This window comes from Saitoella complicata (genome assembly GCF_001661265.1).
Source record: "Saitoella complicata NRRL Y-17804 unplaced genomic scaffold SAICOscaffold_25, whole genome shotgun sequence".
NCBI lineage: Eukaryota > Fungi > Ascomycota > Saitoellomycetes > Saitoellales > Saitoellaceae > Saitoella > Saitoella complicata.
Genome location: NW_017567016.1, coordinates 243,469 through 265,179, shown reverse-complemented (window position 1 = coordinate 265,179; position 21,711 = coordinate 243,469). Strand labels below are relative to the sequence as shown.

General features: G+C 54.1%; 10 protein-coding genes across 10 annotated transcripts; 6 read left to right on the top strand and 4 right to left on the bottom strand.

Moving 5' to 3' along the window:
- Positions 1-2,531: 2,531 nt before the first annotated feature.
- On the bottom strand, positions 2,532-3,823 carry SAICODRAFT_31885 (uncharacterized protein; the record flags this gene model as incomplete). Its single annotated transcript, XM_019168040.1, has 1 exon — positions 2,532-3,823. Exon 1 carries the CDS (start codon positions 3,664-3,666, stop codon positions 2,533-2,535), a length of 1,134 nt encoding a protein of 377 aa, XP_019021728.1. The 5' UTR covers positions 3,667-3,823.
- Positions 3,824-4,460: 637 nt separating this feature from the next.
- SAICODRAFT_171441 (uncharacterized protein) lies at positions 4,461-5,293 on the bottom strand. The gene has a single exon (XM_019165758.1). The coding sequence runs from the start codon at positions 4,898-4,900 to the stop codon at positions 4,616-4,618; it is 285 nt and encodes a 94-aa protein (XP_019021727.1). The 5' UTR covers positions 4,901-5,293; the 3' UTR covers positions 4,461-4,615.
- Positions 5,294-6,041: 748 nt separating this feature from the next.
- Positions 6,042-8,365, top strand: SAICODRAFT_31883 (uncharacterized protein). Its single transcript, XM_019168039.1, has 2 exons — positions 6,042-6,126; positions 6,181-8,365. Exon 2 carries the CDS (start codon positions 6,289-6,291, stop codon positions 8,224-8,226), a length of 1,938 nt encoding a protein of 645 aa, XP_019021726.1. The 5' UTR covers positions 6,042-6,126; positions 6,181-6,288; the 3' UTR covers positions 8,227-8,365.
- Positions 8,366-8,796: 431 nt separating this feature from the next.
- On the top strand, positions 8,797-12,489 carry SAICODRAFT_171227 (uncharacterized protein). Its single transcript, XM_019165757.1, has one exon. It carries the CDS (start codon positions 8,845-8,847, stop codon positions 12,397-12,399), a length of 3,555 nt encoding a protein of 1,184 aa, XP_019021725.1. The 5' UTR covers positions 8,797-8,844; the 3' UTR covers positions 12,400-12,489.
- A 37-nt stretch (positions 12,490-12,526) lies between these two features.
- Positions 12,527-15,012, top strand: SAICODRAFT_171139 (uncharacterized protein). Its single transcript, XM_019165755.1, has 5 exons — positions 12,527-12,915; positions 12,992-13,061; positions 13,124-13,290; positions 13,349-13,409; positions 13,465-15,012. The coding sequence occupies exons 1-5, from the start codon at positions 12,568-12,570 to the stop codon at positions 14,928-14,930; spliced, it is 2,112 nt and encodes a 703-aa protein (XP_019021724.1). The 5' UTR covers positions 12,527-12,567; the 3' UTR covers positions 14,931-15,012.
- On the bottom strand, positions 15,007-16,200 carry SAICODRAFT_67691 (t-SNARE). The gene is made up of 2 exons (XM_019170334.1): positions 15,930-16,200; positions 15,007-15,870 (listed from the first exon to the last, which is right to left on the bottom strand). Exons 1-2 carry the CDS (start codon positions 16,156-16,158, stop codon positions 15,095-15,097), a joined length of 1,005 nt encoding a protein of 334 aa, XP_019021723.1. The 5' UTR covers positions 16,159-16,200; the 3' UTR covers positions 15,007-15,094.
- Positions 16,201-16,268: 68 nt separating this feature from the next.
- Positions 16,269-17,767, top strand: SAICODRAFT_67690 (uncharacterized protein). The gene is made up of 4 exons (XM_019170333.1): positions 16,269-16,361; positions 16,420-16,505; positions 16,559-16,788; positions 16,840-17,767. Exons 1-4 carry the CDS (start codon positions 16,293-16,295, stop codon positions 17,418-17,420), a joined length of 966 nt encoding a protein of 321 aa, XP_019021722.1. The 5' UTR covers positions 16,269-16,292; the 3' UTR covers positions 17,421-17,767.
- A 276-nt stretch (positions 17,768-18,043) lies between these two features.
- SAICODRAFT_67689 (40S ribosomal protein S4) lies at positions 18,044-19,076 on the bottom strand. Its single transcript, XM_019170332.1, has 2 exons — positions 19,000-19,076; positions 18,044-18,934 (listed from the first exon to the last, which is right to left on the bottom strand). Exons 1-2 carry the CDS (start codon positions 19,039-19,041, stop codon positions 18,188-18,190), a joined length of 789 nt encoding a protein of 262 aa, XP_019021721.1. The 5' UTR covers positions 19,042-19,076; the 3' UTR covers positions 18,044-18,187.
- Positions 19,077-19,437: 361 nt separating this feature from the next.
- On the top strand, positions 19,438-20,679 carry SAICODRAFT_97068 (SET domain-containing protein; the record flags this gene model as incomplete). The annotated part of the gene is made up of 2 exons (XM_019172083.1): positions 19,438-20,299; positions 20,349-20,679. 2 exons carry the CDS (start codon positions 19,438-19,440, stop codon positions 20,552-20,554), a joined length of 1,068 nt encoding a protein of 355 aa, XP_019021720.1. The 3' UTR covers positions 20,555-20,679.
- Positions 20,680-20,860: 181 nt separating this feature from the next.
- On the top strand, positions 20,861-21,626 carry SAICODRAFT_61564 (acyl-protein thioesterase 1; the record flags this gene model as incomplete). The annotated part of the gene is made up of 2 exons (XM_019169851.1): positions 20,861-20,943; positions 21,008-21,626. 2 exons carry the CDS (start codon positions 20,861-20,863, stop codon positions 21,624-21,626), a joined length of 702 nt encoding a protein of 233 aa, XP_019021719.1.
- Between the last annotated feature and the right edge of the window lie 85 nt (positions 21,627-21,711).

The window sequence follows — 21,711 nt, the reverse complement described above, 5'->3', positions numbered from 1 at the left end:
ACAACCGCCTCTTCCCCTCCGCCTCGCGCCTCCTCTCATTCATGCCCTCAACCAACCCAGTAACCTCCTTCATCGCTTCCCTCACCTCACCCTCCGCACTCCCCGAGGCTTTCGCTAACTCTTGTAAGAGAAGAAGGTACCGCGGCGGACGCTGAACAGGTAGTACGAGATACGCCATCAAATCCAACTGCTTATGTCTCGGATCTTTCTTAATCTTCCCCAACCACGCCGCATGGCTTCCACTCCACGCCTGAATCCGTTCCGCGGCATCAGAGAAGGACGCCAGATAAAGATGATACATCCGGAAGAACGGAACGAAACCCCTGAACGCCCTCGCGATCTCTTTCTCATTTTTCGCGGCCTCGAGGGCTGGGAGGACGTGTTTTTTGTGGAGTTCGCACAAGGGTGCTAAATTCGAAAACGCGGTTCGTCGTTCGGAGAGGGGTGGGGCGCTGGATGTTGGAGGTGAGGTGATGTAAAGGTCGACGAGTTGTTGGAGGCCGGAGACGTAGGTTCGTTCAGTCTCCACGATTTCCGACATAATCTTTCGCTTCTTGTCCACATCTTCCTCCTTACCCACTTCGACCTTCTCAACGCCCAGCTCTTCCACATCAGGCGACGCAGCATCCGACGACGTCGGGAGAGTGCGTCCATTCTCCAACTCCCACAAATCTCTCAAGCGTCCCATCGCCAACACCCCGTGCTCTTCCTCATAAACACTCCGCCTTCCACCAACTTCAAGTGCGTCGACAACCCCCGGCCTCGCCTTGATCTCCTCGACCCTCATCTCCTCCGACAACCCCTCCCCAGCCCTCATCGCCTCCTCAAACGTCATCCTCCCACCCAACCCCGGACTCTGCGGCACACTCCCAAATCCCTTCCTCAACCCCGCACTCGGAGGCGGAGAACACACATCTTCGTCATCAAACGTATCCCCCTCCTCCCCAACCATCACTGCCAGACTTATACACGATATACTCGTCGCGAATGTATCAACCGTATCCACGCTCTCCCTCCCTCCATGTTTCTCTCTCCTCTCTCTTTCCATTTCGCTCATGAGAGAGCTGATGCTCGGTGTAGCGCTGACCTCTCTCTCCCTTTGTGCGAGCTCGTGGGAACAGGAGGCGGAGGCGGAGGAAGAGGTGGTGAAAGAGCGGAGGCGGGAGACGAGGGCTGCCATGCTGCCTTTCTTCCGTAAGCCGGGACGACGGGGTGGTTCCAAGATATTTGATGAGTCGGGTGTGGGTGATTGTGAGGCAGAGGTGTTGTGAAGGGGGAGTACGGGAGCGGTAAGAGGGGTCCACCACCTCGTACCCCGTAAATCCACACCTTTGAGGGTCGGGTATCGTGTTGCTAAATGTAACGGAGGACTCGATTCGTCAATGTCGATATTGAGGGAGGCTTCGGAAGAGACGGAGTGGGTTTCGAAAGCGTCGAAGAATCGTTCACCGCCGAAGGGAGTTTTGGGGCGTAAGTCGACTCTTGGGCTCGTACTTCCGCTCTCACTTCCACTTGCCTGCTCTTCGCTGCTTCCACTCCCGTTCTCCTCGTTGGCGATGTCAATCACCCGAGCACCTCCGCTACCTTCCGCGTCCATCCCCAATCCTAGTCCCATCGCAGTCCGCGGCCTTTCCGGCTCGACGGGCACTCCCATGCCCATTCGAGGCACGACCGGAGCAGAATTCGAAGGAAGAGGTGGTAATGGTCGACGCGATAGAGGTTTCTTCAGGCCGGTGTTTGTGATGCGTAAGGAGGTTGGGTCATGTCGGTTGCGGGCATGGTTTGGCCTCTTTGATGGGGGTAGTGACGTTGTCATGTTGAGTGGAGGGGTATATAGGTTGACAGGGTAATTCTGTATTGGATGTGCAGGTGATGACAATTGTTGTAGTCCTCAGTTGCAATTGTAGGAAACGAAACGAGACCGAGATGCCTATTGAGTACCGTTGCCAAGTAAAGACCGTATTCCAAACTCGAAAAGTGAAGAGAGAGACGTAGTGCAATTGTCGAACAAAACGTAGAGACCGACGATGATCGGACTGACCTTCAACTGCTTCCCCTTGCTAACAACAGAACCTTGATAGAGAACGTAACACGCTCCTTCAAATAAAGAACGAAACAGATCAATTGAAACGGACGTCGATGTCGACGTCAATAGCAGTCCCTGCCTGCCTTCTCTCAATGATCCCTGTCAAATGTCACCACCCTTCAATATCGTATTGGCATAAATTGCCCCGTACTGCCACACCTTCATCTTGGGCGTCCGGCGCGCATCGACCCACAGCAACCTTAAACCCAACAGAGCAGTATGCTTACACAAACGAGATTTGTATCGAGATTGCTTGATCCGAGTGGCGAAGTGATCGGGCAATTTGTTAGGATTGCATACGGCGTTTGGGTGAAGGTATGGGTATCCTGGTCGGTCTGTCAAGGGTGTTCGCATTCGGATGTTTTCCGGTGTAGGTAACTTGATCCGTCGCTCGCTGGCTATCCCAATCTTATCGTATCGTATCATATCTTATGCCTCAGCTGGGATCAATACCCATCGTACCGCCCATGGTCCTTACTCCCTACCCGGCCCCGGCTCAGATCGAGACTCATTTCCCTGTGATCGTATGCATCCTCTCCTTCGACATCATCGGTGAGTACCGTTCTCAGCACACCATCCCCATGGCCATTCGATCTTCCTCTCTCGTCGGCATCGAACGGATTATCCATCTCTGCGTGATTATCGTACCCATACCCCGGCTTCGACCCCGGCGAAACATCAACATCATCAACCTCCGGCGTCCTCGCGCCCTTCTTCTCACCCACCACCTCATTGCTCATCCCCATCCCCGCCGCCTTAGCCGTAAGCCCAACCCTCTCCTCCTCATCCCCATCCTCATCGACATCAAACTCCACAGGCCTGTACGCCATCTCCACCCCAACCGAATTCATCGCATCATCCGCACTCATCTCTTTCCTAATCTTCCAATACTTCCAATAAATCCAGCCTCCGATCGCGAGCGTCAACACCCCCGTCACCGCAAACACGACATACTCCGCCGGACTCGTCTTCCGATCCTCGATCCCACTCAACGCAAGTAAATGCCCGACATAAACCGGTAAGAACATCTTGGGGGTACTCACCGCCGCCGCACTCGCCATCGCGAAGAACGAGATACCCTCCATACTCGCGAAACCCAGGGTGGAGAAATGTCCAGGGATTGCACTGAGCCGGATAAGCACCAACATCCACCATCCGCCCTCCTCAACAACCCTACAAAATACCGCCCAATCCCTCGGATGCCCCCGTCTAAACTCCAAACACCTCTTCCAGAAAAACCTGCGAAACACCACAAACAGTACACACTCCGCCAAAAACGTGCTCACCGCAATCACGCCCCATCCAACCCATGGCCCGTACACGAATCCCGTGAGGACGGCGATGATCTCGTGTCCGAAGAGTGGAGGGAAGGAGAGAATGAAGCAGAGGAGACCGGGAATGAGGAAGCCCCAGGAGAGTGATTTGACGTGTTTTGCGTAGGGGGTTAGGTAGATTACGATTTTGTGGTGGTAGGTGAAGACGAGGACGATGAGGGGGATGAGGAGGAGGGTGGAGACGATGATGCCGATTTTTTGGGCTTTGGAGAGCTTGTGCCATGCTTGGAGGGCGAGTTTGAGCATGGTGGGTAGATCAAATGTCGGTGTCGTTCGCTGTGTGTGATCTTTTGCAGGTCCAGCGGCCGGTGGAGATGGCTCGTAATGGTCTGATCCGAAACGTGAAGTTGACTGATGAAGGTGTTGCACTAGTTGTGAACAAAACCAGCCGTAAATGCGGTACCAATGACTGGATGTTCTCCTCAGCAATCGTAACTGAATAAACGCTTGGCGAATCGGCAGCTATTGCTGTAGCTGATCTGGCCTCTATCTCCGTACTGCCAAGCAACTTGCCCTTGTCAACGATGTCGAATCAAAGCCGGACCGTCACTATGAACTTTCCTTGGTGAGGCTCGGCGTGCGGCCGGGATCTGGAGGTTCTGGCGTTGGCGCGGCCCGCCGGCGCTGCTGTGAACTTCTGCGGTGCTGCTGCCGAGTTTGAGACTGGAGTCTTGACGTTGGACAGTCGAGTTCATAGTACTCAACAACAAGGTCAGGAGGACACCTAATGATACTGCTACTTTTGCTTATGTCCACCCAAGAACAGTATATTGAGTCAATAAGCGCTACAAAGGCACCGGGAGCTACGGAGTACTCGCTCGCAGCGGACGCCCTAGCAAAGTCACCCCCATCGTACATCCAGTATGTTATCCTGGTCGGTACCATTCAGTACCTACATCTCGACAAAACACCTACAACAAGAACCCACTCTGGGATCAAGTTGGAACATTGAACAACTACAAATAACTAGTCGACAAGGGCGCTATTGAAACCCCTTGCAAAAAACACTGTCTCCGGGCTGAATTTTAGCTCAGGAAAAGAGCGTAAAAAATCCTGGTTCCAAACGCCTTATCGGGGTATTTTCGCATACTTGATAGTTGCCCTTACTGTGTCCTCAATTGTGAGATCAGCCGCAGAGTAGGTGGGGGTCTGCACTTACCCATCTACGGAGTTTATGGGATCGACGTCTCTCCCGTCAATCCTTCATCCAGTACTTGTGTTCGGTAACCAAGTGAAGTACGTGACCAAGAAGAAGCAGCGGGAAGTCTCTTGGTATCATTTTGGGAATGTCGATCAAGCTTAGGTCTGAGAGCCTGATTTGCTGCTTGATTTCATCCGCATCAAAAGCTTGGTAGTCTTGGGAGTTGTTTGCAGCATATTCCAGCAAGCCACTGAGATCAGAACAATCCTCGAGACTCAGAGGACTCGCAGGAGGGGTTGGGAGTGCAAGGGTGGTATTGCCGTGGGAAATTTCGGACATTGTAGGTGTAGGCAGTAGTGGTTTCCTCAGTGCATGCGTTTCACAGAAGACAGGAGCAGGTGGTAACGGTTGCGGTTGACTAGGAGCAGGAGTTGATTGCTTGGCAAGACCCCGGCGGGAGTGGTCTCTTTTTGCGGTTTTTGTCGAGTATCGACAAAAACGGTTCGATCAGCAGTGGGCAGGACAGGGTGCTAGACGATTCAGTGCAGACCATAGCATCAACCCAGGCATCAAATAAATGAGTCTCTAACTGCAAATGGTCGTTCTTGTTGTTTACTGGATGCAGTTAGCAAAAGTCCCGTGCTCAGCACAACTCCATTTTTTCTGAATTAAGACTATGGTCTCAGCACGCTGAACCTCTCCCCTCGATAAAGCATTACAACCCTTTCCCTGCCTTACTGCTCTTACCGCTGTGCTGGGTTGAGGATGGTTCTTCATCACTCGAAGATTCGTCTGTACCAGGTGGAGGGATATAGGTAGAAGCACAGTCATGGTAGACCATGAAGTCATTGAGCTTCCAATGAGTGTGCGTGTCCTCCACCTCCTCAAGAAAAGCTTGCCATTCATCGATTCCCGTAATGCTTGTAGGCCCTAGGCGGAAATTACCTCCGACAATGCTGTTGGCAATTTGGTGGGCGTAGTCGTCTTCACTGATCTCAGTGCTGAAGGACCAATCATGATTGAGACAAATCAGGACCTTGAACTTGATATGCGGGCCCGCTACATTCAATCACAATGCAATTTCATTCCGGTGAGGAATTCCGGATAAGCACTTCGGCCTGGGCGTTAAACAACCAGCCTGACCTGGAAGGCACGGCTCCGCAAGGGTAAAGCCATAGTTTCAATCATCTCCATTGTTGCATCATCAGGTAGGTGTGTGAGATCGGTCACGGCTATGTCTGGTTCAAGCTCCGCATCCTGTGGTCTGAACGGAGTTTTACAAGCACGGTCTGGACGCTTGGCATTGCCCGAAGTCATTGCTGAAGTCCGTTTATCGATACCTGGTCTGTAGCTTGAGATACAAAGTTTTTTGTGTTTCTGTGGATGTCAGGTTGGTGGAGTCGATCTGGCGCGCCCTGCCCTGAAAAACCCGCGTTTGACTTAACTGTTGAAAAGCGCTGTATTAACCACAACCCTAACACAACAACACAACTACACGACGAAACATCCTCAATCGACGTGCAACGCTCGAACAAACCTTGCGCATTTTCTTGTTGTATCAAAAGGTACGCTTTGACGCGTGACTTCGACGAGAAACGAGTACTAAGGTTTAGGGTTAGGGTATCATCGTCTCTCTACAGCTCTTGCACGAACTTTGAGGGCACTGGCCGAGTCCAACGCGTTTCAACACCGCTACATACTGGTATACATAGACTGACGACGTCATCATGAGTGACAATGATTCCCTACCGGACGTTGATTCCGCTATCCACCCCGGGCACCCCCCCGAGGAAAACCTGGACCCCGAACTCATGCTCGACCTCATCAACGACCTCTCCGCTGAGTCCAAACGAATCCTCGACCTTCTTCTCGACGACACCGTCAACTTCGAACCCCGCGTCCGCGAAATGCACGAAGACGGCCCCAAAAGCCGACGTTTCGCACTCTTCTTGCGTCGCTTCGCCGATACACAGCAATACTTCTCCTCGGGCACCACATTCATCGACGTCGAGAAAGTCCTTTCATACCTCGATGACGAGGAGGAGGGAGTCGCGAAACACCGCACGATGTTGCGGATGGCAAATTACGCTTCCCTCGCGTCCTCGGTCTTGACGCAGACGAACCCTGATAGCATGACGGATAGATACGAGGCACTCATCGAGACGGACGACGTTTTCCCGGAGTATTTTGGGGCGAGTATGAAACTCGCTGCACCGATTTCGGTGGAGATCCGTACCCAGTTGTTTATCTCCATGATGGCGCTCGCGTTGGCGCCGGAAGAGGAGGACCCCAATGTACCACAGTTCATCGTAGAAGCATTCAACCGTCCCGGTGCGCGTAAACCCACCGGACAATTCGCTAAATTGTGTGCGGCGCGGATGAAGGTACTGCAAGATATCGATTGGAAAGACGATGAAGCGGCTTTGGCGTGTTTGCAAAAGTACTCTTGGTTCCGGTTCGTTGCTATCGTGTGGGCATTCGCGAAGGAGAGGGTCGAGGAGTTGGAGCAAGAGGGCGAGGACTTTTCAGAGGGGGAATATTCGGATGAGGAGGTTGGGGAGGAAGCGTTGGCGCCGGATGTGGTGGAGTATTTGCTTGAGCCTGGGCGTATTGCGAGGAGGAGTTTGGGCGCCGTTGAGATTGAGGCTACGCTGCAACAAGAAACTCAAGCACGAGTCGATGTGTTCGAAGACCAGCCGGAGGTTGTGGAGGCCTTTGACGAGGAGGAGGAAGAACCCCCGAAGGAGCTGACTCTGAAGGGGAGACAAAGCCCGAGGAAGAAGGGGAGTTTGCTCGATCGTCAGGAGACTGCAGAAAAAGTCACTTTCGAATCTCAGGGATCTCCCACGCCTGGGCGTTCTGCTGGCCCAGCTCCCAGACGAAGCCAGAGGAAGCGCGGTAAGCAGCCCGAAGAAAGCGATGCGGAGGGCTTTAATGACGATATCGTCCCAAACCAAGATAAGACGAACAAGCGACGGAAGGGTTCGAAGAGGAGACAAGAAGAAGAAGGAGCGTTGGCGGCTGTTAATGAGGAGGATGTGGATTTGGATGCGACGCAGGTTGAACGCGAAAATGGGGATACGGAGGAGATTGCGCAACGTGAAGGATGGGAAGATGAGCTCGATCCGCCTACCACCGAGGAAACACAGAAAAAGCCAAAAGTCGAGTTCAAACAGAGGCGCGAGGACGATCAACACGACGAAGCCGACGAGGACGAAAACGAGGACGAAGGAGACCAACAACGACCCCGCGAAGGCAGCCTCACCGTGTCAGACCTCCACCGCGCCCGCGGCCGCGCAAACGCCCTCTCCCGCCGCCGCGCTGCCGCCCGTCCCCGACAAACCCGCACCCCCTGGTCCCTTGAAGAAGAATCCTGCCTCCTATCCGCACTCCAACGCTACGGCTGCCAGTGGGCCCTCATCGAGAAGAAACATGGGAGGACGGGGAGCGTGGATCAGGTGTTGAGGGAGAGAGGACAGGTTTCGTTGAAGGATAAGGCGAGGAATATGAAGTTGGCTTTCTTGAGGGCGGGGGGGGAGGTGCCGTGGGAGTTGAGGGCGGTTACGGGGAGGGTGCAGGTTGAGGTTGGGGTTGAGGCTGATGATAGGGCGGATGAGGAGGCTAAGGGTGAGGAGGAAGAGGAGGAGGTTGAGGAGGATGCTTGAGTGTGTTTGTTCGTATTTTTTTGGGATTGGAAGGATTAGGGTTGGGACATGGTCGGGGAAAGTAATGTGTAATGGACGTCATATATTTCGTGTGGATTTGTGCCCCAATGGCGCGTAATGCAAATGCCTCTTCGTGTATCGAGCCCCTCTTCATGAAAGTCCTGTATCTGCATCGTCCGATCTCATCTCACCGGATCACCCTCTCTCATCCCGTAATCGACACTTTCAGGAGGGCATGTCCCATCTCCTGGTTTACCTTAGCCCCAGTTTACCTCGCGAAAGTTAGGAAAATACAGAACATAAACTCAAATGGCCAGAGTGCTTCTCTCCGATATCGATAGCAAGACTCTTGAGCACTTCGCACGCTTCAATAGTCGACTACTTGACTAAAAGACTCCCAGCAATCATGAATCATGAAACACTGATATTTCTCATCTCGTACCACGATTATTTGACCTACTCATTGAACGACTTTGTCGGTTGTTTGCACGATCGCGACCTCATCGTACAGTTGCACCATGCATCTGGCTGCATCACCCAAAATACGGCCGCCGGCTCGTACACCAAAAGACCCATATACCAACACGGCCACCGCCCGCAACACGCTATCAACAGCAAATGTCACTACCTCTACCATATTCCTCCCCAGCTCTCACAAATGCAAAGGGCAATGTAGGCCGCGCCCGCTCGAAACGATGGGCGGAGGCTCCGACGCCGTCATATGAGGGCGACGATTATTGGAGTGGGAGTGAGGATGAGTATGAAATGGATCGCGACGAGAAAGAGAGGGAGAGGTGGGAAAGTTCCGCGCCGGCGACCCCGGATATTGGATTAGGGATTGAGAGCGCACAACAATGCGAACAAGTGTCACGAGGAGTGAGCCAGAAGCGGAGGCAGAGTTCGAGTGATCAGCGCGTACGAGAAATAGAAACGAATCCGTGGGATGCGCAGGATGCGACGGAGCCGGAGAGGTATGCGCTTCATGATGCGCCGATGGTTACGCCGGGTACGGAGATTGAGGAGCCGGTACCGGTTGTCGCAGCTGTGGAGACTCTACCAACGAGCGCGGACGAGGTTAGATATCAGGCCTTTGTCAACGCACATCCAGAAACCAGCACCGAGGCAACCATCTCCGGCCCGATTACGAGCGCAGATCCAGAACCAGGACCGTCAGCATCGGCAACGCCAACACAAGTAAACACGCGGCCCGAAGCTACAGTTGTCAGTTACGACGAAGATGAAGAGGCGCCAACTCATGAAACCGAAAATAGGGCCATGACTGGCACCAAGGCTGCAAATAGGATGAGTATCCACGAGATGCTTCGTGCGAATATGACTCCAGACGATAGTTTCATGACTGACTACACCGAGGAGAACGAGGAATCTCAGACAATCACGCACGGAGGAGACAGCGCGGTTGATCCTGGAACTGTCTATGGTGACATCCTACCTGCAGCGTTACACCTAGCCCCCGTAGCCATCGAAGCGCCTACGCAACCCGGATCCGCATGTACCACGCTGGAATCAGCAGGCAGCGAACAAGACCAACAGACACCACGGCTGCCTCAGGTCACACACGCTCCTCTGCCAAGCACCACACCCACTTCTATAACTACTCAACAACCCTCTGAAGCAAATACTGCGCAAGAGCAACCCTTGAGCTTTACCGCACCACCACCCCCACCAATCCCCACCTCTCCCTCGCCCCCAACCGATCCAAATCTCCAACGCGGACAAACCGTTAACCTCGCCGCACAAGGCTGGAAGAAACGCGCAGAGGCGTTGAGGAGGGTTGTTAAGAGTCCGACGGGGAGTGAAGTGAGCGGGGCGAACGAAGGTAAGGAGATGAAGGAGGTGGTTGTCACGAATGTGGCGGATAAGCCTGAAATGGGGGAGATGGAGAACGGGGAAGTGCATGAGACGGACTGGCGAGAGGGAGGCCAGCTCGAGGAGGAGTTGGATGAGGCTATGGCTGCGTTAGTGGTCGACGCCATACCGGCCTCGGTATCACCTCAGTCGGCGGAGACTCCCATTGCTTACTCAGAGCGGAAACCGACGCCAGTCCATTGTGGCATAGCTTCTCTCGTCAGCAACGTCTCAGCCCTGAAACTCGGAACACCGATTGGTGAGGTACCACCTATTCTCGCACACCCACCAACCGCGGACGACGCACCTCCGCCTCCCCCGCCACCAAAAGACGACTTCGTGTCTTCACCCTTAGCCCTGCCTCATATCACGACGACAGTGGCCCATGCCGTACACACGCCCGAACCGTCCTCAGCTTCCTCCCCCGAAGCCTACACCCCAGGCGAAGTCGACCGTCTCGCGAACGAGATCTTATCCGGTATGGGCTCTCCGGGATCTGATGAGCGATACGTGACGGCAGTGGAGCCTATTACGCCTATGGATGGCTTGGGTGTGCTGGCGTTGGAGGCACCGAGGCCATTGACGCCGAGGGTTGGGGGTGTGGAGGGGTTTGAGAGGACGCCGAAGGCGCGGCAAGAGGAGGGGTTTGGGCTGGAGGAGGAGCGTGAAGTGGTTGAGGATACGCCGAGGGCGTCGCAGGGTGCGTTTGAACACGTAGCTCCTGCTTTGGAGGATTCAGGGGCAGAGGTTGGGGCTGCTCAGGTTAGTAGGATGAGCGGCTTCAGCGCGCCGGATTCTGCACTCCTGGAAGACGTTGCCACGGTTGAGGCATTCCTTTCCCAAACCGCCGAACCCGAACTCGAAATCCCCACCTCGCCCAACCACGATGACCCGGAACAACTCATGTTCGGCGACGATGCGGTTAATCGACGGTTGAGTCGGCATGTTCGGGAAGGTGCTGGGTTTGCGTTTCATGAGGATCTTTCTGAAGTCGTTGTGGGACAAGGACAAGACGAGGAGCCGATGCCGTTGGAGGAAAAGAGGAAGACGATGGATTTCAGTGAGGGGATGTGGGTGAAGACACCGGTTGGTGAAACACCGCCGTTAGTGCAGGATGAGAACAGAGATTTGGGGTTCGAGGCAGCGGACGGGGAAAGGGCGACGGAGGATGTGGAACAGCCTGTGGTGCCCGTGCCGGAGAAGCCGTTACATGTGTATCGGAGTATGTTGGATATAGGTGAGGCGGCGGCGAGTACCGTCCCGGAGGTCCCCGTGCGGAGAAGCGTGTTGGACATTGGGGAAGCCGGTACGACTGCACCGCCTGTGTTGGCGCCTGTTGCTATCTCCGTTTCATCTTCTCCTGAACCAGTACCAAGCGCTGCAGCTCGAGAATTATCACCAGAACCGGAATTGATGCCTCCTCCCACCCTTACCCGCAAAGCTACAGTCCATCTTGTTGGACAGAACGTCAACCTCGCGTATCACCGGCTACAACCTGCACCGCAATGCACTGCATTCAAGGATATCAAAGATTCGACGAACCCACGAGAACGTATCGCGGAGTTGAAGCAACGGAGGCAGGCAATGATTGACTTGCCAAATCCGCTGCAAGAGTGGGTGAGAGTCACCTCAACAAAGCATGTTGCCGAAGGCGCAAGACCGGGGAGTGCGGCTGGTTCGAGTACGATGGTTCTTAGCCCGTCTACGAGTACTTTCGAGCGATCGAAATCTCGTGGGCTGGGTTCGTTACCGTTGGGCTCGACAGCGACGCTTGGGACTGTGACGAGTTCTATTAGCGGAAGCAAGCTCATCGGTAAGTCGAAAGGATTCTTCTCGACTATGAAGAAAGAAGGGAAGAAGATTGGACACGCGGTCAAGAGCGAGCTTGGGGGGACAGGTAGCAGCAAGAGTATGAGCGTGCGAAGAAGCAGTGGTTTGTTCAAGGATTTGAACGCGAAGAAGATTGAGAGTGCAGGGGTGCAGCAGAATGGTGGACTGGTTTCGAGGATGAACTCGGCTTTGCCCGAGCGGCCTTCAAGTCGGGCTTCGACGTCGCGGAATAGTATCATCAGTCTGGGTGGCAGGAGACGGAGTTTGCTGGGGATTCTCCCGATCCTGAACGCGTCACAATCACGCTTGCCGAGTCCGCCTCTAGACGAGGTATTCGAAGCGAAGTTGGAGCGGATACAGGAAGTGCTACCGCATATGCAACGGGAGGATCTGATTAAGGCACTAAAGGAGGCTGACGGGGATGAGACGAGAGCTGTGGGTGCTGCGGTGTTGATGTCGGGGAGGACTGGGTTTTAGAGAGACTTTTTGCAAATGGAGCTGGGCTTTGTTGTTGGCGTTTTTGTGATCTCGTAGCATAGGATTCTATTTCAAGTATTATCGCTCTCATCGTCACGTGCATCGAGCTTCATTCGCACGACGTCGCCGCAACGCAAACAGTTGAGCAGCAAACGAAGTACCCCGCCAATGTCGAACCATCAAGGAGGGCACGGTTACGGATCCTATGGGCAAGGTGGTCAACGAGGTTACGGTCAGAGTTATGCCCCTCAAGGCCATCAGCAGTCCCGCGGTTACCGCCAAGATCCCCGTAGCTCCTATCCCGATAAACGCTCTAACAGCTACGAATCCGATCGCCGACGAAACGATTCATATGACGCCCGAGACCACCGACGCTCCGACGACCGTGACCGGCACTTCAGTTACCGAGACCGCGATGAACCCCGCCGCAACAACCGCGACAGAGATGAGGGACCCGGCCTACCAAATATTCAAGTGATCTTCCAAGGACTGGAACCACATACCGTCGAATCGGACGTACGCTAGACATCATCATATACCCCCTATTTTGTATGGACATGACAAGCTCACATGTGGGTTTGTCTGTGATTAGCTTCAACGCGTACTCGAAGAACAGGGAGCTTCCGTCGAATCCGTCGTCTTAATCCGAGACAAAGAAACCAGTAAGTCTACGCCGTCAAAGCATATCTACACAGGGCAGTGGTTGACTGAGGTGTGTGCACAGAGGAATCGAGATGTTTTGCCTTTGCAAAATTCGTGAGTGTGGAGCACGCAAGGCAATATGTCGAGCAACACTACCCGTATATGGCGATGGGACCGAATCAGCACCGGGTGAAGATTGCGTATTCGAGGGAGACGAGGGGTGGGGAGGAGGGGTGGACTTGTAAGAGTGTATGTATTCGCATCACGGCGGGCGTGAATCGTTCACATGCTAACCCCATGGGTACAGTGCGAAACCCTCAATTACTCCCGGCGAGAAGCCTGCTTCAAGTGTAACCTCGCAAAGACAGGTACGTGCACAAACCCCATTCATCCCCGCACACGGTCTAACGTCCGTGCCATCAGACTCCGAGGGTACCCTCACCCGCTCCCTCCCCCCGTCTATCCCCATCAACGACGGCACCCGCGACTCCGCCACCTCCCCCTCACAATTCCTTCTCCTCCGTAACCTGGACCCACTAACAACCGAACCCCTCATCGCCCGCGCCATAACGAAACTCCACACCTCCGCGACGCGGATTCTCCTCGTGAAAGATCGCGCGACGAGGGTGTCGTGGGGTTTCGCGTTCGTCGAATGTAGGGATGTCGATGAAGCGAAGAAGGCGATGGGTGAGTGGAAGAAGCAGGATGGGGTTGAGTGTAAGGAGTTTACGATTAGGAGTCGGCCGGTTACGGTGTCGTTTATTCATCCTGGGGTATTTGTGCCAGTGTATAGTGATGGAGGAGAGTATTCTTTTCCGGGACCGAATGGGATCAGGTTGGCGTATTGGGATCAGGGGGCCTTTTGTTCGGAGTATGTGGTGCCGGTGGAGGGCGAGGCCGCGATTGCCAACGAGAATGCGGAGGATGATGCGATGAAGGCGTTTTATGCGGAGGTTGGGATGTCGACGTTCACCTCCGGACCAGCAGCCCCAGAAGCCGGCGCTATGGTGAACGACCCCTATTCATCAACTCCGATGACTGTCGCCCCATCCGCTGCAACAGAGCAATCTTCCTCTACCGCGGACGACAAGGCGAAGAAAGCGCAGGGTACCAAAAAGCGAAAAGCGGAGGTTGTCCCTACCACTTCCCGCAAAATGGCTCCCCACCTCCAAAAATGGGCCGAGAAGCAACAGGAACTTCGTGCCGCCGAAGCCGTGAAACTCGGAACCTCAACCCCAACAACCACAACCACAGCTGCAGATCCTGACGAAATCGAAGACTGGGCCGATCTGGGGTTAATGGCATGTATTCTGTGTGCACGCCAATTCAAAACTGAAGACGAGATAAGGAAACACGAGAGATTATCGGAACTGCACAAGAATAATCTGGCCGACGCGACCGTCAAAGCCAAAGCCGCTGCCAAGCTGCGAAAACTCCGAGCGAAACCCGCTGCAGAACAACTATTCGCAAAACCGGCAGACGAAAGCGAAGCCGGAGCTGGAGGTGGGTATCGCGATCGCGCATGGGAGCGCCGCCAACAATTCAACCAACCCTCTCGCCCTCCTCCACCCCCCCAACCCTCATCCACCCGGCCCCCTCCCCGCAGCCCATCACCACCACAACCCCCTCCACCCCCGTCAAAAGGCGCCTCCCTCCTCGCCAAAATGGGCTGGACCTCCGGTCAAGGCCTCGGTTCCCAAAACCAAGGCCGTGTCGAAGCGATAAAAGGGCAGGGCTATGTTCCCGGTGTGGGATTGGGTATGGCTGGTGGTAAGAAAGAAGAGGTGGGAGATGCGCACAGCAGACCGGGGGAGGAAGGGACGTATAAGGCGTATTTGGAGAAGGGGAAGGAGAGGGCTAGGGCGAGGTTGATGGATCAGCAGGATTAGCTATAGGTTTGGGTAGTGTTTCCTGATGGGGAGTAATGGATGGTTATTTTGACTAATGTAGTCCGGGTATCTTCCGCTTGTGAATTACGGCCCGTAAAAATACACCGTATGTCTCCCCACTCCCATTCCTCCCCTTCGCCCTCGCCGATGGCTCGATCTTGGTCTCACGACACCAAAACCCATAACAAAAAGAAAATAATCAACACCCCAAACCCCTTCAACATCAACATCCGATTACTACTAACCCTCCGATAATACTTCATCAACTCCCTCTGCGCCCCACCCACATTACTCACAATATCCTCCGTATCTTGATCGATCCGAGTGATTTGCTCGCGTTGTTCCGAGACCATTTGTGCTAGTTGAGAAAAGATTGAGCCGAGTTCGTGAATCGTGGATTCGATTGTTTCGATTGCGGAGGCGCGGGAGTCGAGGTATGTGGTTGTTGGGTCGGCGAGGGCTAGTTGTTGGTGTTGTTGGCCTCCCATTCCCATTCCGATAGAATTCTCGGCGTCACCGAGGTCTAGGGCTAGGAAGTCTTGTTTTTGTGGTGGGGGTTGGTGTCGTCCTTCGGGTGGTGCGGGTGTGCTATGTGGATGTGTACCCGCATACGGTGCAGTCTGGAAAGACGCCGCACTCTCCGGCCTCGACGTCGTCGCCGCCATAAACTGTTCCGTCCTCTGCCGACTCTCCCTCATATTCTTCGTCCGTACCTCCAACACATCCTTAAAACTCATACTCGCACTCGCCAATCGGCTTTGGAGGAGGACTACCACGTTTTGGGAGTGTTCTTGTTGTTGCTTGCCCGAGCGTTGGGATTTGGTGAGGGATTGGAGGGAGCGGATGGAGGTATTTAGGGCTGCGATGTCTTGTTTTATGATGTAGGTTAGTTCGGAGATTTCGATTGGGCGGTCGTCGAAGAGGGTTTTTCGTTTTGCTACTGTATTCCCATTGCAGATCAGCATTCATCCACATAAGAAGGTAAGGGGAGAGACGTACGTGCTGCCAGCCGTTCTAGCTTTCCGACCATGTTATTGATATCCCGGCCAATCTGTGCCGCCTGACGCGCAAACTCTGTCTTGGGGTTATGTCCACCTGACAGTACATCCGTCGTTGATGGTGGTGGACTCGATGCGAGTAGACGTCGTGCTTCGAATGGTCGTGATTTGTTTGTGGAGCGGTTCTTGATTGATGCTACACACGATCTGAACTCTGCTGTTCTGTCCATGGTAGGGAGTGTATGCTGTTTGCAATTGTTGAATTGTTGGTGGTTGGTTATCGATGAGGTGGCATGCAGACGAACGCAGGCTTGATGCAATACGCCGGCGATAACGATGACACTGAACGACAGGGTGAGTAGAGATGGACGACTGTTACGACGTTTACGTACGACTACCATACCCAAGAAATGCATTCATCGATCCTCCTGCTGTGAGTTTACTCCCTTCGTTGAACGGGGATGAGAGACTGACTGCGAGAGTTGGTGTAGATTGACTGGTCACGCGATAAAGAACGACAGTTATGGACGATATTATCGCGGTATCGTCACCGGTCTGACATTGACTGGAAAGAGCTGTTTGACTATCCCCTCCCTTATTTACCAAAGAGACTGCTGACGAGTGGTGCAGAGCGACACTGTTCAACACACCAACCCACTTCCTCCTACAACAAGCCGCATTACTATACGAACGCGAACTATCACAAGTCCGGGAACAAATGCGGCGAGTGGGGTCTTCCTCCTCACTGGCCATGGCACCATCTCGAAGTCGTGAGTCGAGTCAGAGCGGCGTGGGTATCGCTGTCAGTGATGTTGGCGTCGGAAGTATGCGCGGAAGTCGTGCCGTATCGTCATCAACAGGTGAGCATACTCGCCGGATGAGTTCTTACTCGACTCTCATTAGTATTACTGACGAGATATTCACAGTTCCTATCCCAACAGCGATGCTCCCCTCCTCCTCCCGCGCCTCAACCTCCTCCTTCCGCCCCGCTCCCGCTCCCTCCCCCTCCCCAGCACCCCAAGTTCCTATATTGAGCTTCCCCTCCTCCCGTCGCGCAAGCGCGACACCAACCCCACCCTTAACGGCCCTCCCAGCCCGTCTACGTCCCCCATCCCGTTCGGGCTCTGGGTCAGGATCGGGAAGCTCCTTATCCGATTCATTGTCGCGACTCCCGCGCGAACCACCCGCATTCCTCCCATTATCCGAAGACGAGCACGACACCGACATCAATGAAGCGCGGCCCACACTCGACCGTCAAAAGACCCTCAAAGCCCCAACTCCCGACTTCCCACGCCCTACCACCACACCCAAAAAGCAAAGCAACCCACCCTCCATCGGTTCCAGTTTTTCGGATTTGTCGGATGCGAGCGTGAGTGTGTCAGCCATGGAAGACGCGCTCATATCACAGGCACAAGCACAAGCACAAGGACAAGGGCAAGGGAGTAAGTTGAGTATATTTTCGGGGGCGGGCAGGAGTCGGTATGTGCCTTGAGATATGAGATGTGGGTTTAGGGGACGGTGCAGGAGAGATATGGGAGCACAGGATGGAGGTTTTGGACAGGATAGCACAGCTGTGAGCAGAGGACCATGACCAGAGGGACCTTCAGTAGAATGCACGATAGACGAGGGAGAAGAAGAGGAAGAAGAGTCTGGATTAAGGTGTCGTCGGGGCACGGTCGGTAGAGGCGCGATAGGTGTAGGAACCTTCACAGATTACTCGATCCTTCAGCGGGATGAATAAATAACCAGCGAACAAACGCGTATCAAGAGAAGCACAGCGGAAGGACGAAAACGGCGGAGCATCAACGTAACATTTGGTATATTATGGTATCCTAGAAACACACCCCACCCAACCTCATGGCCTGTGGGGTGTCAGTCAACTTGGGGTGACAAACATATTTTCAATTTTCAGGACGAACGAAGTATTTGGACAAAGTATAACCCCCAGGAGCCCACAAAAGAGACAAATGACGGCATCAAAACCTCCCCGAAGGGAAGGACACCTTTTCTCGCTGCTGCTCCGAAGAGACAGAACAGACGGCACAGATCATTTCCTCTTCTATGGCTCCCGAGAACGGGTAGAAGTATAGGAAATGCTGGATAGTTCTCTGTTTCAGAAAAAGCTAGACCTAAGAAAGACACAAAGACATCCCGAAAAAAGAAAATCCATCCAAAAACACCTCCCTTTATCCTTTTTTTTTTCTTGCAGCAACGCACGACCTCAGCACTCACGGGTAAACATAACCGAGAAGGCTACATTTACTCGCGGGCAGCGGCCTCACGACGGCGGTCACGCTCCTCAGCGATGGAGAGCTTGACACCCTTACCCTTGGGAAGGGAGACCCAGGCCTTGTTACCCTCACCAATGACGAAGACGTTGGACATACGGGTAGCGAAGGTACGGTCAAGAACGTCCTTGACGTGGACGATGTCGAAACCACCGTGGTGACGCTCGCGGTGGGTGATGATACCGACACGACCCTGGTTACGACCACCAGTAACCATAGCAATGTTACCGAGGTCGAACTTGGCGAAGCCCTCGATCTTGTTGTCCTTCAAGTTCAACTTGATGGAGTCGTGGACCTTGATGAGGGGGTCGGGGTAGCGGATGGTGCGACCGTCGTGGGTAACGAGGTAAGGGACACCCTTGGCACCGAGCTGGACCTTCTTGACCTTGCACAACTTGTACTCGGCCTCCTCGGCGGTGATGCGGTGGATGGTGAAACGGCCCTTGACATCGTAGACGAGACGGAAGTTCTCGCCGGTCTTCTCGATGGAGATGACGTCCATGAAACCGGTGGGGTAGGTCTTGTCAGTGCGGACCTTGCCGTCGACCTTGACGAGACGCTGCATGAGGATAGCGGTAACCTCACGGCCGTTCAAGGCGTACTTGAGACGGTTGCGGAGGAAGATGATAAGGGGCAAGCAGTCACGGAGCTTGTGGGGTCCGGGAGAAGGACGGGGAGCGTAGACACCGGACAATTTGTCGAGGAGCCAGTGGGAGGGCTAAAGAGCACATGTGATCAGCACAGTGCACTTTGCGATTGCGCAGAGCAATGAGAGAGACGTACCGCAGCAAGGCGCTTCATGTGCTTCTTAGGACCGCGAGCCATTTTTGCTGAGTTATCTGGTCGGTTGCTGTGAGGTTAGACAAGGACAGGGAAAATCGAACGTGCTCGAGCGTGGTGGTGAGTTTTGCTGGGCGGGCGGCACTTCGCCACACCGCCGCGGAAAATTGCGGCGAGTGCGTGCTGAGGGTAAGCAAACCCTGATCCCGGGTTTCGAGCATGGAGGATAGCCTGAACACAGCAAGTACACGTAGTACACCCCAGCAATCTTCTGTACGTCTGCTTGTAAATATCGCTGCTACTACGATGTCCGACGCGGTCTGTGCACTTCTGCGGCATCTGCGATCGACGTTGCAGGCACAGAATTAAACTCACAAATAAACGCTCAGACCCCCACCAAACTCCTCCTCGATCCTCGCACCCCCACCATCCGCCCATGCCATGCCATCGCCAGAAACCCCACCAACCCCCTCAAATTCCATCGAAATCCGTCCAACAACCTACGGCGGCCGCGGCTACTTCGCCCTCTCCCCCATCCCCGCAAACACCCTCATCCACGTCTCTCCCTCCCCCTACACCCTCTCCATCATCCGCGACTTCAAAAAAGAATGCTGTGCGCGGTGTTTCCACTGTGTTGTGGGACGGAACTTGAAGTGGAGGGCAGAGAGAGGGAATGTTGCCGGTTTTTGGTTTTGTGGGGAGCGGTGTAAGAGGGAGTGGGAGGGGGAGGAGGATGTGGCGGGGTTGCTTGGGGAGGCGATGGAGTGTTTGGAGAGGGGGTTCAAGCGGCAGAAGAGAGCTGAGCCCCCACGGACTCCGGATGGGAAGGAGGTCGGCAGAGCGTCGACGACGATGGACGAGGAAATGCTGGAACGAGTCTGGAAAGATGCCGCGGATGCACCATGGCCTAAACACGGACAAATCCCCGACGGTGAAGTGGACCAAGAAGAAGCCCGCTTAATAACCTACGCCCTCGTCCGCCTTCACAACTTCCTCTCCTCCCCCGGCTCCGAATCGTCCCCAACCTGGTCCGACTTCCTCGCCCTCCAACCCAACGCCCTCTCCCACTTCCGCTCCCAACCCTACCTGCTCCCCTCCCATCTCCACACCTTCCATTTCCTCCGGTCCGTGCTACCTAAATCCCTGAGGGGTGTCTTGACACTCGAGAACTTCCGTGCGACTACGGCGAGGGATCCGGGGAATAGTTTCGGGATATGGGAACAAGCAGAAGGAGAAGAAGGGGACGGGGAGAGTGAGATGTTGGGGTGGGCGATGTATCCGAGTGCGTCGTATTTCAATCACGGTTCGTCACTAAATTCCTTCAATTGGTATATGCTGACCGCGTACCATAGATTGTGATCCAAACACGAAAAAGGTTCGACGAGGGCGTGCAATGACGATGGTAACAGCCCGAGATGTGGCCGAGGGCGAAGAGCTGTGTATCAGTTATGGACATTTGGAGGAGGATGTACTGGAGCGACGGAGGCGGTTGGAGGATAAGTTCTTTTTTAGGTGTGGGTGTGGGAGGTGTAAGAGGGAGAGTGGAGAAGAACAGTGAAATGACATGCATATGACAGAGAGAGGAACATTGGTAGAGGGAAAGGGTATTGCATGGGTTGTCCCGGCGTTTTTGTGCTTTTTCTTAGAGAACGCTACATTAAGAGAATTTGAGTTACTACGCACATGACTTAATTGAGCGTGACGTCTCGCTCGACAACAACGAATTCGACGTTACATCCTAATCCCCGCATTTGACAACCGACCCCACCCAAGTCAACTCGACAAAACGTATCGCCTTCTACTATACCTGATTGTTCTCGTCGTCAGTCTTTACAGCGTCTACATCTACCACTTCAATCCCAAGATGAGCGCCGCATCCTCCATCTCCGCAATCCGCATCCCCGCCACAAACGGCGCCGCAACAGCCGCCGTCATCTTCGCCCACGGGTATCCTCTCCTATATCCCATTTTACACACTGATGATAAGTAAGTCCTAACGTGTGTTCTACAGCCTCGGCGACTCCGGCGCCGGATGGTCCTTCATCGCCGACCACTACAAACGCGAAAAATCCCTCCAACACATCAAGTGGATCTTCCCCAACGCCCCCCTCCGTCCCATAACCCTGAACGGGGGTATGCGCATGCCGGCATGGTATGACCTCACCTCCCTCGAGCGTGTCGAGGAGGCGGAGGATAGTGTCGGGATGCTACAGAGTGCGGAGACGATCCACGCCTTGGTCAAGGAGACGATCGAGAGTGGGATCCCCGCCGATAGAATCGTGATTGGTGGATTCTCGCAGGGAAGTGCGATGGCGTTGTTGAGTGGTATGATTCACAAGGAGAAGTTGGCGGGGATTGCAGGGATGAGCGGATACCTCCCCATGGCATCCAAGCTCGTTGATATGCGACACCCGCATAACCAGGAAACCCCGATCTTCATGGCACATGGAACTGCAGACCCTGTCGTTAAATTCCAGTTTGGGAAGATGAGTATGGAGTATTTGAAGGAGAAGTTGGGGATGGAGAAGATTGAGTGGAGGGAGTATCCGGGGATGGGGCATACTGCGGATCTAAAGGAGTTGGCGGATTTTGCGAGGTGGCTGGAGAAGGTTGTTCCTCCGAAGAACTAGACATGACATGACATTAAGGCATAGAGAGGAGAATTTGAGAGATGTCTGGTCAGGTCGACGTCGCAATATCTATATATAGATCAAC

What these genes read in the sequence shown, in the direction of transcription:
- SAICODRAFT_171441 (XM_019165758.1), bottom strand. Translation starts at nt 4,900, where the DNA reads ATGTCCGAAATTTCCCACGGCAATACCACCCTTGCACTCCCAACCCCT.
- SAICODRAFT_171139 (XM_019165755.1), top strand. Translation starts at nt 12,568, where the DNA reads ATGTCGAACCATCAAGGAGGGCACGGTTACGGATCCTATGGGCAAGGT. An exon ending in AATCCGAGACAAAGAAACCA is followed by an intron (nt 13,062 to 13,123) that starts GTAAGTCTACGC and finishes GTGTGTGCACAG; the next exon opens with AGGAATCGAGATGTTTTGCC. An exon ending in AGGGGTGGACTTGTAAGAGT is followed by an intron (nt 13,291 to 13,348) that starts GTATGTATTCGC and finishes CCATGGGTACAG; the next exon opens with TGCGAAACCCTCAATTACTC.
- SAICODRAFT_67690 (XM_019170333.1), top strand. Translation starts at nt 16,293, where the DNA reads ATGGACGACTGTTACGACGTTTACGTACGACTACCATACCCAAGAAAT. An exon ending in CATTCATCGATCCTCCTGCT is followed by an intron (nt 16,362 to 16,419) that starts GTGAGTTTACTC and finishes GAGTTGGTGTAG; the next exon opens with ATTGACTGGTCACGCGATAA. An exon ending in GACATTGACTGGAAAGAGCT is followed by an intron (nt 16,506 to 16,558) that starts GTTTGACTATCC and finishes CGAGTGGTGCAG; the next exon opens with AGCGACACTGTTCAACACAC.
- SAICODRAFT_171227 (XM_019165757.1), top strand. Translation starts at nt 8,845, where the DNA reads ATGTCACTACCTCTACCATATTCCTCCCCAGCTCTCACAAATGCAAAG.
- SAICODRAFT_67691 (XM_019170334.1), bottom strand. Translation starts at nt 16,158, where the DNA reads ATGGACAGAACAGCAGAGTTCAGATCGTGTGTAGCATCAATCAAGAAC. An exon ending in GCTAGAACGGCTGGCAGCAC is followed by an intron (nt 15,871 to 15,929) that starts GTACGTCTCTCC and finishes ATGGGAATACAG; the next exon opens with TAGCAAAACGAAAAACCCTC.
- SAICODRAFT_31883 (XM_019168039.1), top strand. Translation starts at nt 6,289, where the DNA reads ATGAGTGACAATGATTCCCTACCGGACGTTGATTCCGCTATCCACCCC.
- SAICODRAFT_67689 (XM_019170332.1), bottom strand. Translation starts at nt 19,041, where the DNA reads ATGGCTCGCGGTCCTAAGAAGCACATGAAGCGCCTTGCTGCG. An exon ending in ACATGAAGCGCCTTGCTGCG is followed by an intron (nt 18,935 to 18,999) that starts GTACGTCTCTCT and finishes TGTGCTCTTTAG; the next exon opens with CCCTCCCACTGGCTCCTCGA.